Source organism: Thermobia domestica, chromosome 16, assembly GCF_964235325.1.
Source record: "Thermobia domestica chromosome 16, izTheDome1.hap1.1, whole genome shotgun sequence".
In the NCBI taxonomy this organism is placed as follows: Eukaryota; Metazoa; Arthropoda; class Insecta; order Zygentoma; family Lepismatidae; genus Thermobia; species Thermobia domestica.
In genome coordinates this window covers 71,425,118-71,441,193 of record NC_137469.1, presented here as the reverse complement: position 1 = coordinate 71,441,193, position 16,076 = coordinate 71,425,118, and the positions used below count along the sequence as shown (strand labels likewise).

Below are 16,076 nucleotides of genomic sequence, written 5' to 3'. Positions count from 1 at the left end.
AGCAAGGGATCATTGATTGCGGTGGTGATTATGCGCAATTCGTGATGTTCCCATTTCTATCTGCATACCAAAAATTTGTAGAACTTTCGTATGTACCCAATACTTACTTGATTGTCTTACGGGGCCGCGGTGGCTCATTGGTAGAGCGTTCACCTCTGGTGCTTGGGGTCTTGGGTTCAAACCCTGCTCTCGCCAAGTGAACTTTGTGGTGGACAAACACCGTGTGCGTGGGTTTTCTCGGGGTTCTCCCGTTTCCTCCCACTTTCTTCATTCCACCATTTCATTCATTACTCATCATCACCGTCTCCTTTAGCCTAACCGGCATAACCGTGGGACGTAAAACTCAAAGATTTCATTTCATTTTTGATTGTCTTAATAAATAAAGGCCACTAAGGGGCCGCAGTGGTTCAGTCGTAGAGCGTTCATGTCTGGTACTTGGGATCCCTGGTTCTATCCCAGCTCGCGCCAAGTGAACTTTGTGATGGACAAACACCGTGTGCGTGGGTTGCCTTGCGGTTCTCCCATTTCCTCCCACTTTCTTCATTCAACCATTTCATTCATTTCTCATCATCACCGTCTCCTGTAGCCTAGCCGGCATAACCGTGGGACGTAAAACTCAAAGATTTCGTTTATTTATTTATTTATTTTTCCATAAAGGCCACCAATAGAAAATGAACTCAGTTGGAGAGACCCAGAAAGAATAGGAATAAGAGCCTAAGTATTGATCTCATGACACATCAAACAGTTGAGTTTAGTTCAGTGAAATCTTAGTTTTATTCTTAGTATATATGGACTTTTATTATCAGTTATATAGCAGAACCTGCTTGTCGTTCCTTATTGATGTCTAGCTGTTCTTATATGCACTACTAACATCACCAATGTAGCACCAGAAAGGAATATACTATTCTTCCATTTGATTTAAAGAAAACAATAATTTGGCTCAGTGTTTTTGACTGTTACAATACAAACATAAAAATAATAATCCTCATCTTTAGCTAGAGAACAGGGAATGGCATGCTGTGATTACTAATAGAAAATGCTGTTAAATTATATTTACCATTTATTATCAACTAGAATACATGAAATTTATTTAAAAGGAAAGAAACACTAGTCAAAAATCTCCAAAGATGAAATAATTTCCAGTTATGAAGTGACAAATATGATCTGCTAAAGTAAATACAAAAAGAAGAAAGGTAATAGAACGTAAATATATTGGATGACTTCGCTCTGTACAAAATTCAAAAAGTGGTATGAACAATGATATTGCAAAATGGTTTTGTAAAATATGTATGATAACTTTTTAAATGCAAAAAGCAATGAGTTATTAGGTGCACCTAAGAAGAAGAATAAATTATGTGTAAATGCAAGTAATTCAATACCATTGAAAAACTTTTAAGTATAGTTTATAGACTAAGTTACTTCAAATTAGCTTCTAAGTTGTAAATTTGTGAGTACGTTTTGCAGAATTAAAATATGTAAGAAACAGGAACATCTGAAAAAAGAAAACAACCTTTTCTGTCGAAAGAAGAAAAATGGAGTAGTTTGTCAGATATTGTAGATGTTTACGCATAACATTTTGTCTTTAAAATATGGAAGTGAGTGAAATATTTAAATCGTAATCTTGTTTTTCAGACGTTTAGTCAATCTTCTGAAAGGCTCAAACATTGCCATTGGTGGTAGGTGTGATCCCAGTGAGCGTTTCATTGAACCCACAATAGTAGTGGACGTAAAACCTTCCGATCCAATAATGCAAGAGGAAATATTCGGGCCAATTTTGCCCATACTAAATGTAGAAAACGCATATGAAGCCATACAGTTTATCAATAGCCGGTAAGAAACATTACATTTTTTTTTCCAGTAGTTAAAGTGTGTTCTGAGAATTCAAGTTGGATTGCAGTGGCATACACAGAGAGAGTCCGGTTTTGACCTCCTCTTCAACAAGATGATATGATATATATATATAATAGTGATGTCAACCGGCTCGGCTCGGCTCAGGTGAGCCATCGACTCGGTTGCGATGAGCCATTGGTTCGGTTCGGTTCAGCTCAGGTGAGCCATCAACTCGAGCTGGCTCGGTTGGGGTGAGCCGAAGGCTTGAGCCGTGGGCTGAGCCGCTCGAGCTGTTGGCAACATTAGATTAAAGTTACTAACTACGTGCTACGAAATGTTAAAACAAAAGCCCAATTTTTGAAGTTGGATTACTGAAGACAAATAAAATGTTTTATATTTGAGTTTGTAGTAACTGATTTGTTAATCAATCTCTTAAATCAGTGGGCACTAGTTAGATCTCTGTTGTAAATATCATTCAAGAAACTAATTGAATAATAGTAGAAATGTGTAAAAGTTTCGAGTATGCCTACAACTATTATTGTTAAGGTCGTGTAACAGCATCTATGTAGTTTTTTTAAGGCATCCTTTGTGTTTATCTAGACTTGTTTTGTTTTATTCCTTCCATCTATTTATCAACAAGTGAAAAAATATTTCTAAGCGAACTTTTTTTTTTCTTTCTTTGTTGTTAATCAGGACGATGTTGCGCCCAGTTTCTGGAATTCGAAATAGGGCCTGTTGAAATTTGGCTTTTTCGCGATTTTGGACAGCCCAGCTCTGAAACTATGCACTTTTCACCATAGGTCCATATGAACTTTTTCTCTTTATTTTGATATGAGGAATCGTCTCTTACAGTTGGTCGGTATAGTTCATTAACACCGTGTGTATATATATATATATATATACAGGGTTTGTCCGGAAAGTAATAGGACTGAGTCGATTTAAAAAAAATTATTTAGCCAATCGTTACAATTCTTTAAAAACTTTCAAAATAGGCTCCTTGCGTCGATGCAGCGCTGCCAGCGCGATTTCCAAGCATTGAAGGCGTCACGGAAGTCATTCTCCGGAATAGCCTTGAGAGCCGCGGTGCAAGTTGCTTGGATCCCCTCTGTCGTCTTATAATGCTTGCCTTTCATCGGGCGTTTCAGGCGAGGAAACAAAAAGAAGTCCGGGGGGGGCACATCTGGGCTGTAGGGCGGCTGCGGAAGCGTTGGGATGCCGGCCTTGGTCAGGTAGCTGTTCACAAGAAAGGCGGTGTGAGCCGGGGCGTTGTCGTGGTACAGCTTCCAGTCGGCTCCGATGTCTGGTCGGACCCGATTGACCCTTTGTTTGAATCTCTTGAGCACTTCCACGTAAAACTTGGCGTTGACGGTTTGTCCAGGTGGAACAAATGCATGGTGGACGATGCCTTTGATGTCAAAAAAGACAATGAGCATCGTTTTCACTTTGGATTTGCTCATTCTTCCCTTTTTTGGGCGAGGAGACGCCGGCGTGTGCCACTCGGAAGATTGCCTCTTTGTCTCGGGATCATACTTAAAGATCCATGATTCGTCACCTGTGATTACGTTATTCAAAAATTGGGGGTCACTTTCACACATTTTCAAATTTTCTTGGCACTATTTCACTCGCCGCAATTTCTGGTCGTCAGTGAGCACTTTTGGGACAATCTTCGCGCACACCTTGCGCATGTTCAAATGCTCCGTCACAATTTCATGAACCACAGTTTTTGGTAAATTTAACATCTGGGCAATTAAACGAATACTTAGTCGACGGTCTGAGTTCAAAACTTCGCGCACACGAGTCACATTGTCGGTGTTTGTCGAAGTCGAAGGTCTTCCAGCACGGTCTTCATCGGCGACCTCTTCCCGGCCCTCCGAAAAGGCCTTGTGCCACCGAAACACACCACTTCTTGCTAAAGCATCATCTGGGTAAGCCTGCTTGATCATATCAAACGTCTCTGTCGCAGATTTACCGAGTTTAACACAGAATTTAATCGCGTACCTCTGCTCTAACGAACGCTGCATTTTCGGCTTGCACCACTCACAGAAACACGTCGCGCGAAAAAGCCTGTCCTGACTCTCCGTGTGCTCGGAGACAACTGACCAGCCGCTCGTTCGTTAGCTAGGAACGCCCTCTACCGGATCCAGTCGGTGCGCGCACGCTCCGAAGTACAGTCATGGCGGAATAAAATCAGTCCTATTACTTCCCGGACAAACCCTGTATATATATATATATATATATATATATATATATACGTGAGAATGAGGAATGTTCTTTTAAAAGGCTTTTAATTAAAGCTTCCGTATAAAAAATACTTAAAACTTCCCCAGAAAAAGTAAATTGAAGACAGAATTTGAAGCTATTCAGTGGACACAGATGAAGTGCTCACTGACAGCAATCTTATGCATAGTTTGGAAATAAAGACAAGCGAGAAAAGATTGCTCGACTCAGGCTGATTCACCAAAAATATCTATCGTGTTTCGGTCACTGAACAGTGGAAGTGAACTGCCATAATGTATAGATAACGCATACCAATTGCTTATCATATGTGTAAACAACACTAATGATACATGCATAAAAGGGCTGGTAATTAAACACAAGAAAGTACCTCAATATCAATATCACATAAATATCATATCAAAATGAGAACATTAATTGTTCATTGCAAACGTTTTAACATAGCATAGGAAAAGACAACGTTGAACAATAAATTAGCACGTCATAGAACAATTAAGTGCTTTATCATTAACATACTTGTTATACTAGCGTTTGTGATATTTGTTTCGCTTTAATGCCCTGTAAATAAATTCTCGGCGAACGGCATGGTACGCGAAGAACAATTTTGGAGTTGTCACATACAATAATTTCATTGTCTTCTCCAAGTATGAACCATGACTTGAGTCTAGCGATTATAACAGATTTCACGAACTACTTTTTTTTTTTTTTTCTTGCTTTCTTTTAATCAATACACGCCAAGCGAGTTTAACACGTAAAATATTTTTGTATTCTCACCAGTCGAATGACTTGTGATTGGGCGAGCAAAAATATAGCTCCCTTAAACTTTATGTATACGAAGCACAAATCAGAGTTTTAAACAGCAGCACACATCTCATAATTGTGGTAAATAACATGTACACTATATATTTTGAACTCACTAAGAAACACATGTTCTACGTGGGCATTTTACGCATATATTCAGTTGGCGGGATAGCCACACAGAAATTTTGACCCATTCTTTTTCAGTAAGAAAGGGCGATTGAAACAGAGAGAAGAAACCTAGTACGTATCTTCTTCCTCTTCTATTCTAGCCACTACGAGTTGCACTTGATTTTCCCATACAATGTTAACTGCAACAGACTTATTTTGAGCGAGATATATCGAAACAATGGCCAATGAAAGAAATAACTGGTAGTTACGGCATACGAGAAGAAATATAGAGGGTTACATTTCGTGAATTTATTCCATTATTTACTTCTTATTTTACAGTAATAATTTAATGTATCTTTTTTACCTTCTGAGTGACATTTGATTTTTTTTTCTTTTAAGCAAGAGCTTAAGTAAATAATTTTTACAGGAATGTTTGTAGTAACATTTGTCATACGTTTACCGGTATGTGTTAGCGATCTGTTATTGAGTAAACAAAAAGATGAATTTGCATATATATCGGGTATACTAAGTTGTTAATTTAATTAAAACTGTCGAATTTTCGTTATTTCCACCGTTATCATTGTCAGGTCTAAATGTGAGTATAAAGGGTTATCAAAGATTGTATAAAATGAAGTAAATAAACTAATATAGGTACTCTGTATGAATTTTTATAGTACATATATTAGATACTTCTTTTGTTGTTAAAGGTTGTGCAGATGTTGAAGTTATTTCATCTTCTGCCCACAATTCCCAAATCAGATTTTAATCTTGATTCCTTTCTGAATGTAGAAGCTCACTCTTGGCTTAGCGGTTAGCGTACGCGTCCTGAGCGTGGGGGACTCGGTTTCGATTCCTGGCAGCAGCTCATATTTTTCGGGTTCCACGTTAAGTTGTAGGCCCACCTCTCATACAGCCTCGCTGCTGAAAGGGACACTAAACTTAAAAAAAAAAAGAAAAAAAAAAGAAAAATGAAAATCAGACCTTTCGGAATGTAAAAGTTTCATATGTCAATTACGAAGATATTTCAGTATAACATCTTAAAAACTGTTATGATATGGAGTCGCGGTAGCTCAGTGGTAGAACTCTCATCTCTTGTGCGTGGGGTCCCTGGTTTATCTCAGCTCACCCTGTTTTATCCAGATCACCAACAAGAACTAAACCCTTCCCTCAACTTGGGTTTACAAGATCGGCTAGATATTTCTACTCCCCATAATTAACTCAGTCAGTGATGCCTGTATTAGAAAGAAGTCAGTATCCTGAGAAGACTACACACTTTTGAAAGGGAATATTTTCCATAAACAAAAATATCGACATGGTATATCTGTTCCTTGAGTACTTCCGAAAGAGGACAAAAAATTTTTCGTCAACGTTCCTTTAAAAATGAACTTTGTCGTCTTCCCGCCAGAAAAGAAAGGAATGAGATCCCGGGTTCTATTCTTGGTGGGAGAACACTGAAATTTGAACGCATTTCGGAGGTTCGGTTTCCACCTTAAACTGTAGGCCCACCGAGAATAGTCTTAGTATTGAAAAGGGAAACTGACTTTTAACAAACGAAAGAAAGGAGGAACACGTTTCATTTTATTCCTATAAAATCAATTAATTCCAGAAACTTATATCTTGGAACTAGTTCTGTGCAAACACTGGTGTGAATTCCTCTGAAGCATTGGCGAGTAGTTGATTGTAAAACGCTAATGTTCTCTACAATAAATCTTTTTGTAAAACGCTGATGTTCTCTACAATAAATCTTACTTTTTAATCATCAATCTCAATTGTACAATATGTGACTAAATAGTACCTGCCGTTATTATAAAAGTTCGAGTTGTTTCTAGAGATAAGAAGACTTCGTTGTATGCCAGTGCTTTAATATGTTATAATCATTCTTCAAAGGATTTTCTTTTTATATGTATGTATTTTTCTTCTGTTCGTAGAGAAACACCTTTAACGATATACGTATTTTCAAGTGATAAAACTATCCAAGACTTAGCCTTATCACATACAAGAAGTGGTACTGTTTGTATCAATGACACCATCGTGCATTTAACTGGTGAGTCACATATATCCTTGTTCAAAGCTCTGTTCTGCTTAGCATGTAACGTATTTTATAGTACATTCTTTTGCTTTTTTTTTCTGAATCAAAGAGTTTGCAAGTTGGTTAAAGGAGGTTAGTACGTCGCAGTTTATTGAGGATTCGAATATAAATCCTTTCTAGTTATTAACAACAGATAAATTATTTATTGTTAAATAACAATAGTTTCAAGAATTACATGTACTTTGGTATGATGCATAGCACTTTCTAAAACTAATCCTTTTCTCATTATTGTCTGCGTGTATTGTCAGTGTTATAATTACGCACACTTATTAACAATGCTAATGCCACATTAATTTCTAGATAGTATGTTCTGTAAGCAAACAACATATATGTGATGTCACAAAACTATAATTGTTTCCAGACTCACGTTTTTAGAATAATATGGAATGCCATATATAATTAATCCTATGAAATTATCCTTATTCCATTCTCTAATTACATGTTCGAAGAAATAGTGCTAGAGATATGCTCGTAGAAACCCCGAGAATTAGCAAATTATGTATGAGGAGCGTTCGAGTTCTGTGTTTTATTTTATGAACTACTTACCTCACGGGGCCGCGGTGGCTCAGTGGTAGAGCGTTCACCTCTGGTGTTTGGGATTCCGGGTTCGATCCCAGCCTCCGCCAAGTGAACTTTGTGGTGGACAAACACCGTGTGCGTGGGTTTCCTCGGGGTTCTCCCGTTTCCTCCCACTTTCTTCATTCCACCATTTCATTCATTACTCATCATCACCGTCTCCTTTAGCCTAACCGGCATAGCCGTGGGACGTAAAACTCAAAGATTTCATTTCATTTTTTTACTTACCTCACAAAATTGAAACTTGTGTCACTTCTCAATGTAATCTCCCTTTAGACACACATTTTTCGCATCGTTGACGGCCACCAAGAACGCTTCTGTAGGAGTGTGATTTCACCACTGAAAATTTCTGACGCGAGAATGACTCTACTGGAAAATGAACGTTCACCAAGAATGCCCTTCAAAAACTGCAAAAAATTGCTAGAAGAGAGGTGTGATGAGTAGGAGCCGTGAGACACCACTTCAAAGTTGTTACGATAAAAATTCTGAGTTAGGACTGATCAATAACCAGGAATATTTTCTTGACGGAAAAGCACATGAGCACTCTTCTGGGGCAGTTTTACTTGCAATACTGGAATGAGCTTTTTCTTCAAATATGTCCGAAGATGCAGCCGACACTGTAGTACCCTCTGGAAAACGAGTTCCCTCATGGTGCGGAAGATCCCGATTTGATCCTCAGTAAGAGCTCATGTGTTTCGGATCCCACGTTAAGCTGTAGATTCATGTCTCGTATAACTTCGGTGCTAAAAGTGACTCTAATCTCCAGTCCAACCAGCAAACTATGAGTGAAGATTATGGCTTCCCTGTCCCAAAACATGGCTACCATCACTTTCTAAGCACTGGCTGTAATCCGAAATTTCTTTGGAGGCTGGGAAGCTGTGCGCCTCCATTGTGATGACTGACATTTTGTTTCAGAATTCAGAAGCGGTAGCCATGTCTCAGCCATTGTGACAGTTGACGAAAAAGAGCACTATTCGTGATGTCATCACGTGTTAACATTGATTGTCACATTGCTACCAGCGTAGCCTTGTGGTCAACAGTCAGCATTCGGGGAACCCATCTTGAAGAAACTTTTCTAATTTTCAGCGCTTCATGCAGAATGTTCTCAACAGATCCCATGGAAATGCTAAGTCTGAAGGCGATATCTCGCACACCTAATCAGCAGTTCTTCATAATAATTTTCTCCACTGCGCAGTCATGTTGTCGGTCCGGCTTGTCCGCAGTCGAGGCTGCTTGGATCCTTATCACATCACGTTCAACCTTCTTTAAACTTCCCGAGTTGTCGATGAGTATCGATAGGTGCCGCATCATGCAGTTGCAGATGGAGGAAACTAATGATACACACTGTTTTTGCACACTAAATGTCGCCATTTGTAGCATTGAAGGCTGCTCACTCAAGCGTCTGTTGTAGAAACTATGAATGCTGCAGGGTGCTGCCTTCTATATCACACGTTCACAAAGAGTGTACATATTTTAAGATGAATGTTATCCTTCCATCTGCTTACTATGTTTTTAATCCGCTTTATATACCTGTCTTCTCAATATCTCATTTCCGGTGAGGTAAGTGCATAAAGTGTATTTTCTTTACGAACGCTTTCTGATTGCTTTCTTATAATTCGCACAATCGAAAAGGCACATTTCTAATGGCAAGAATGTATTTAAAATTTTTAAGTATTTAATGTACTTCTTCGATTATTTTATTACTAGCCTTTAAACTTTAGTTTATTTTGTGTTACGTTATTTTTTATACATTTATTCGTTTTTTATTCATTTTTAATTTTATTTTTCCTTACTAATGATACACACTGTTCCGTTGTAAGAGTGGCACAGTCTTTCCAATAGCATACTAATTCAAAATACATGGCTACTACTAGAACAACTCGGGTTCGATTACAAGTGCAAACCACTTGTAACCGGTTTCCTTTATGAGTATAATGAATAATATGATGCATGTATTGACACTACCCATCAAATTTACAAAGGTTAGATCTTGTAGACGCTTAAACCAAAGAGTAAGCTTTATTAATAAAACATGTATAGGTTGAATTGATGATGCTTCATATTATCGAATGTTTAGGATGCGTACATTTAGGGCTCCTAATTTCGGATTCGATTCCTAGTAGAGACTATAAAACTCTCAGTGCTGGTACAACATTATTAGGCAATTTGATGCCTGCAGGTGGGTTTTAGGGCTCAGATTGTGCTTATGTGTTTTTTGGGGGGTGGGAGGGGGCGACAATTTTTCATTAAAATGTCAAAATCAAACTAATTATACTATAACGAGTTTCTTTAAAAAATGTTAAATCGAATAAAATTTAATCTACAAAGCAAATTATCTTGGTTTCGTCACAACCGATTTCGCTGGACTTGTAGATTTTTACAGCAATTTTTATATTTCTCAAGATTCTAACAGATATTCGTTAGAAAGACGTTATCAACGTATCAACTAAACAGTTAATTGAAATGCAGCGCGAAGACTGTATTTGGAGAAAATTTATTTTCTTTCTCTGAGCCAGAAAAGTGAAGAACTTTGCGCTTCCGTTGCTACTGGCAGACGGAAATGGAAAGGCCAGTATAAGTTAGAGAATAAAGTATTACGTATAAGAGATTTCCGTTACTTAATTTTCTTATTATCATATTGCCTAATATTAAGTTTCCGAGTGAGGTTGCAAGGTTTTAACTTTATTCCGCATTTTTCAGTAACTGGACTTCGGCACAACTTCTACCGTAGCTTGCCTATCTGAGAATAATTTTAGCACTGGTGAAAGAAAGAGCATAACAGAATGCATGTTAAAAAAGATAATTTCTTTGACGCATGTGTAGATGTGATTGTTAATCAAACTTGTTTTCTTCCTTTCCTTTGCATGTTTGATTGTATGTTTCACATTTTATAAATTTGTAAATTTATTTAATATTTTCTTACTAATGGTTCTGGTCCTGTTTTGCTAATGGTTCTGTTTACTACTGCAATCTGTCTTCCACTTGGTGTAGAGATAAGTGCCTTGCTTTTTACATCTCAGTCAACCTGAAGGCAATAGATTTTCTGATTCATAGTGTTATCAGCGGAGGAATAACTGTAAATGATTCTCTGTTGCATAATACAGGTAAATGTTACGCAGTTTTCTTATTTTATTTCATTCAAAAGGATGTTTTAATCAAATGTATTTTAAGAGTAAAGAAGTAATAGAATTTTAAATATGTGTCACTTAATTTAATCCTTTACGTATAATGGTTTAATGGTAAAACATTCTGAGAGTGTCAATTTACATTTAGTAAGGTGATATGAGTAATATAGTTCGGTGTGTCAATATTTGTTGTTGTTGTTGTTGTTGTTGTTGTTGTTGTTATTATTATTATTATTATTATTATTATTATTATTATTATTATTATTATTATTATTATTATTATTATTATTATTATTATTATTATTATTATTATTAGCAGAATACCTGTTCTGCGCTCGAGGAGTATACATTTCATTTTAGACATAAAGGGCAACAAAACTGTCACCAATCAACTTAGGGACCCCAAAAACTATGGATCCGACACAAATATCGGTCATTTTCGATTATTTTTATATATCTCCTTCCTCCATTTAAGTTGCAGCGTCAAAGAGAAATGATAAAAACTACCCCAGGCCCGAACCCCATCTATGTCGAAAATTTGATCGAGATCGGTCGTGTGGTTCCGGAGTTAATAAGTCACAAACATAGTCACTTCCATTATATATATATATACAGGGTGACCATAAAGTCCTTTGCCACCTCTAAAATTCGGAAACTGTGAAATATATGTGAAAACGAGAAAACACGTATTTCATCATTTCAAAAGTACCACATATTGAGGGAAACAAAGTTGTCCCAGGGTCCCAAACGGAGTCCAACTCAAAATTTTCAAATGGCAAGAGGGGTCAAGTAGTATATCGTTTGAAAGCTATTTTCAAAAGAAAGACGATGAAATAAGTTTCGACACTATAGTAAACCTGTACAAAATGGCGGCAGGTCAAAATGTTATAACAGTTTGCATTGAAAAGTCTTTGGCCACCCCTAGAAATCTGAAATGGCTCAACAGATACCAAACTGAAAAATACGTATGCCATCATTTCAAAAGTACCAGGTATAGAGGGAAACAAGTTGCTCCAGGGTGCCTCGAAGGGTTCCAGACGGGGTCCAACTCAAAATTTTCAAATGACAAGGGGAGTCAAGTACCGTAGTATATCGTTTGAAAGCTATTGGTAAAAGAAGAAAGATGGAACATGTCTTATGTTTCAATACCAACCCTCCGTAAAATGGCGGGAGATTAAAATGTTAACACGGTCTTCATCGAAAAGTCTATGTGACTTCCAATGATCCGAAACGAAAAACATAAGATGTCAAAACGCTAAAAGGAGTGTTTTCTTATTTGTAAAGTACAGCTTTTCGATGTGCAAATATTTGTCCCAGAGTCTCTGCAGGTTCCCAAGTGGGGTCCAACTTAAAATTTCTGAATAGGAAAAGGATCAAGTATCATATTGTTTGAAAGTTATTGGTAAAAGAATGAAAATAATATAAGTTCCGAACTGCTATGCAAACCGTGTCCGAAAGAACGGGGCTTGGGTGAACTGAGAGATATGTAAACAGTCACATCTTTTGAAAGGTTTAATTAACTGGGTGCCATGCCTGCATTACTAATTGAGACAATACTATTTCAAGTAGAAGTGTGCTTACTACTACGACTGACGCTATTACTAATATTCCTATTACAAATAGTAGTACTGTTATTAGTATTACTACAATTTGCTTTATACATACCTTATGGAAGATGATGCTCGAAGTGAGTCCCATTTACCTCTTGGCAGTAGAAAAGACGATTATGAAATTCGTCTCGAAGGTTTCTGGTGAAATATCCCTACATGCTGCTGTTATTCTTCGCTTTAAGTCTTCTACACTTACAGGTTTTGTTTTGTATACAACGGATTTGTGGTACCCCCCACAAAAAAGTCATTGGAAAATAAATCAGGTGATCTTGCTGGCCATTCAGTAGGACCACAACGACCTATCCACCTGTTGGAGTAAGTAGTATTAAGATGTTCACGCACTGCTTGAAAATAGTGTGCAGGACATCCATCTTGATGGAACCAAATAGCGCTTACATCATACTCAGAAAATCTGTTCTCATCTTATGTATTTTCTACCAAATCTGTTATTAAGGGATCTATTGTATCCCTTAAAATTTGTAGATACAGATTGCCGCTTAAAGTTTCATTAATAAACAAAGGACCAACTATATAATTCCCCAAGATTCCTGTCCACACATTGATTTTCTGGGGCCTTTGGCTATGTCCTACCCTGAGTATATGCGGATTCTGATCCCCCCAAAACCTAACATTGTGTGTATTGACACGTCCATCCAGAGCAAACGTACTTTCATCACTAAAACAAATGTGTAAAAACTGTCTATTTTCAGCAGTTCCTTCAGTCATGATTTCACAAAATTCGATGCGCCGATCAAAGACAGCATCTCCGAGTTCATGCTTTATATGCATTTTGTAAGAGTGAAACTTTAGAGTTTTTAAGACCTTATCTATTGAGCTTCGTGGAATATGCGTGTCAAAGCTTAGTTCTCTGATAGAAGTAGTAGGATTGACAACCATACTTCCAATTACTTCAGTGACTCCTGAGCGTGGTCTGTCTTTAACGCTTTGAGTTTCTCGAAATTTTTGCACAAGGTGATAGACATATTGATGACTGACATTGGGACATTCAGGATACAATTTATTAAAGCGTCTTGCTGGGGCACAATAGTTACGCGCATATTCTCCAAACAAAAAGAGTATTTCCACTTTATCTTCACCAGAACGTGCCTATTCATTATCATTCATTATAACGATCTAACTACACTTCAGACACACACAAACTCAAATTCTAACAGCAACACTGTACCGCTGTTATTTGTTTAACTTCAATTCTTTGGGTTTTCCTTATTTTACTTCAATCTCCTCATACAATACACAATATTACTCTCTAGATTCCGTCCTAACTCTTTAATCCTATAGAATCAACACAGTAGTCAATATAACAACAATTAGTCTAATCAGTCTTCCTAAGTTTCCATGTCCAACTAGAATCATCTATCAATTATTTTCTCAGGCTCTTTGCATAGTAACCGAATCAATATTCCGTATGTACCTTTTAATAGATACTCTTTGCCCTAACCCGCCTGCCTTAAAATGCACACACTCATCTCCTAACAATCGTTATGTACGGTTACAGGATGACTAACGTGGGAAAACAACACACTATTATTAGCTGTTTTCACCTACATCGATTGAGCTTTGCCAGGGCACTACATACTGCTAAATTCCACTATCTTATAAGTACTACGAACACGGCACAACTGTAATGATCACTGTAGCATCAACCTTTACAAGTATAAAGCTGTCGCTGGCAAGGCCAAACATCAAATGCTCTAATGGGTCAAATGGCAAATACGCTTATTACGGCGCTAAACATTACGGCATCTATTACATGAGACGTGTGCAGTTCAAACAACCAATCTGTAAACACTTGAGATCTCAAACGAACTCGTACAAACGCGCACTTATGGAGAAAGTCATTCCCACTAGATAGCCTCAATATGAACAGAACGCTACTGTTTTTTGTAACAAACAGCGAGACAGTGTGATTAGTGTTTTCATGGCATTTAGGGCAACTGTTGCTCAGGCCGGAAGAAGGATGCGACAATGGTGTTAGAAATGTGACGGTCAAGCCCGATGCATAGTACTATCTCGGAACTTGCCTGGTGTGGCTAAGCAAACCTCTGGACTTTGACATGTCCCGAGCGTAGTGCGCGAATCCAGGACCTCCGGAATTTGCAGGTAATGCTCTACCACGTAACCAAGGCCCGATTGGCACAACTTTTCCGAACATTGATAGTTGGGTTTGTTTGTTTTCTGTGTAAGAGTAAGCGCACGCTATTTCGCATGAGCTGGGTGCATACACGCAAGACTTCTTTCAACTTTTTTTTTCTTTTACCAATAACTTTCAAGTCATCTGCTACTTGACCGCTCCTCCAATTTCAAACTCTGTAGTTGGATCTCTCCTAGGCCCCAGCAAGGACGCTGGAACAAATAATTTGAAACTCGAAATGTTGTACTTTTGATGCAACACGTTTCAGCGTTTTGGCATATATTTCACCGTTTTGGATTTCTAGAAGTGACCATGGACAAAGGTTGTGTTAACAATTTCAGTCCCCCAACATTTCACACAGGGTTAGTATACCCACAAGACTTGTTCCATCTCCCTTCTTTTAACAATTGCTTTGAAATGGCCATTTACAACTTTTGTGTTGCAACCCGTCTAGGACCCTATAAGGCACCCTGGGGCAACTTTGTTTCCCTCAATACGTGGTACTTTTGAAATGATGAAATACGTGTTTTTCAGTTTTGATATCTGTTGAGCCATTTCAGATTTCTAGGGGTGGCCAAAGACTTTTCAATGCAAACTGTTATAACATTTTGGCCTGCCGCAATTTTGTACAGGTTTACTATAGAGCATCGAAACGTATTCCATCGTCTTTCTTTTGAAAATAGCTTTCAAACGATATACTACTTGACCCCCTCTTGCCATTTGAAAATTTTGAGTTGGACCCCGTCTGGGACCCTCCGAGAGACCCTGGAGCAACTTTGTTTCCCTCAATACGTGGTACTTTTGAAATGATACAATATGTGTTTTCTCGTTTTTATATATATTTAACCGTTTCCTAGTTTTAGGGGTGGCAAAGGACTTTATAGACACCCTGTATATATATATATATATATATATATATATATATATATATATATATATATATATATATATATATATATATATATATATATATGCAGGGGTTTGACAAAAAAATCTAAAACGTTTGCAAAACTGTGAAAATCACACCGACTATGGTGTGGGGCCTCCTTTTGAGTCCAAAACAGCTTGGATCCGACGTGGAATGGACGTATACAGCTCCTGAATCGTGGTGTGTGGAATTTTGTACCATTGTTCCTCCAAAACATGCTCCAGTTCCTTAAAGGATGCTGCTGGAGGGTAATGAAACCGAACATGCCTTTCTAACTCAGACCACAATGGCTCAATGATGTTGAAATCTGGTGATTGTGGGACCCAGGGGAGGTGTGATAATTCTTGGTCATGCTTCTCAAACCATGTTTTCACCGTTTTTACAGCGAGACAGGGTTCCAAATCATCTTGGTAGATGCCATCACCATCAAGGAACAATATTTGGGCCATGGGTAGAACCTGATCCCCCAAAATGGCCTCATACGCCTTAGCATTCATCATTCCATGTAGGGCTATGATGGTACCTGCAGAAAACCACGATATCACTGCCCATACTGTAACAGAACCACCCCCATGCTTTACACTTGGGAGCAGACAGTTTGTATCATAGGCCTGCGACGGTG

The 16,076-nt window shown here is 37.9% G+C and overlaps 1 protein-coding gene across 2 annotated transcripts in view; it reads left to right on the top strand.

The window, feature by feature from the left end:
* LOC145673147 (aldehyde dehydrogenase, dimeric NADP-preferring-like) overlaps window positions 1–16,076 on the top strand; it is a 78,382-nt gene that overhangs the window by 36,518 nt on the left and 25,788 nt on the right. For both annotated transcript variants that reach the window (XM_081742570.1, XM_081742571.1), the window contains exons 8-9: window positions 1,633–1,830; window positions 6,903–7,018. In XM_081742570.1, the coding sequence (XP_081598696.1) occupies window positions 1,633–1,830; window positions 6,903–7,018 (314 nt within the window). The remainder of the gene's footprint in view (window positions 1–1,632; window positions 1,831–6,902; window positions 7,019–16,076) is intronic.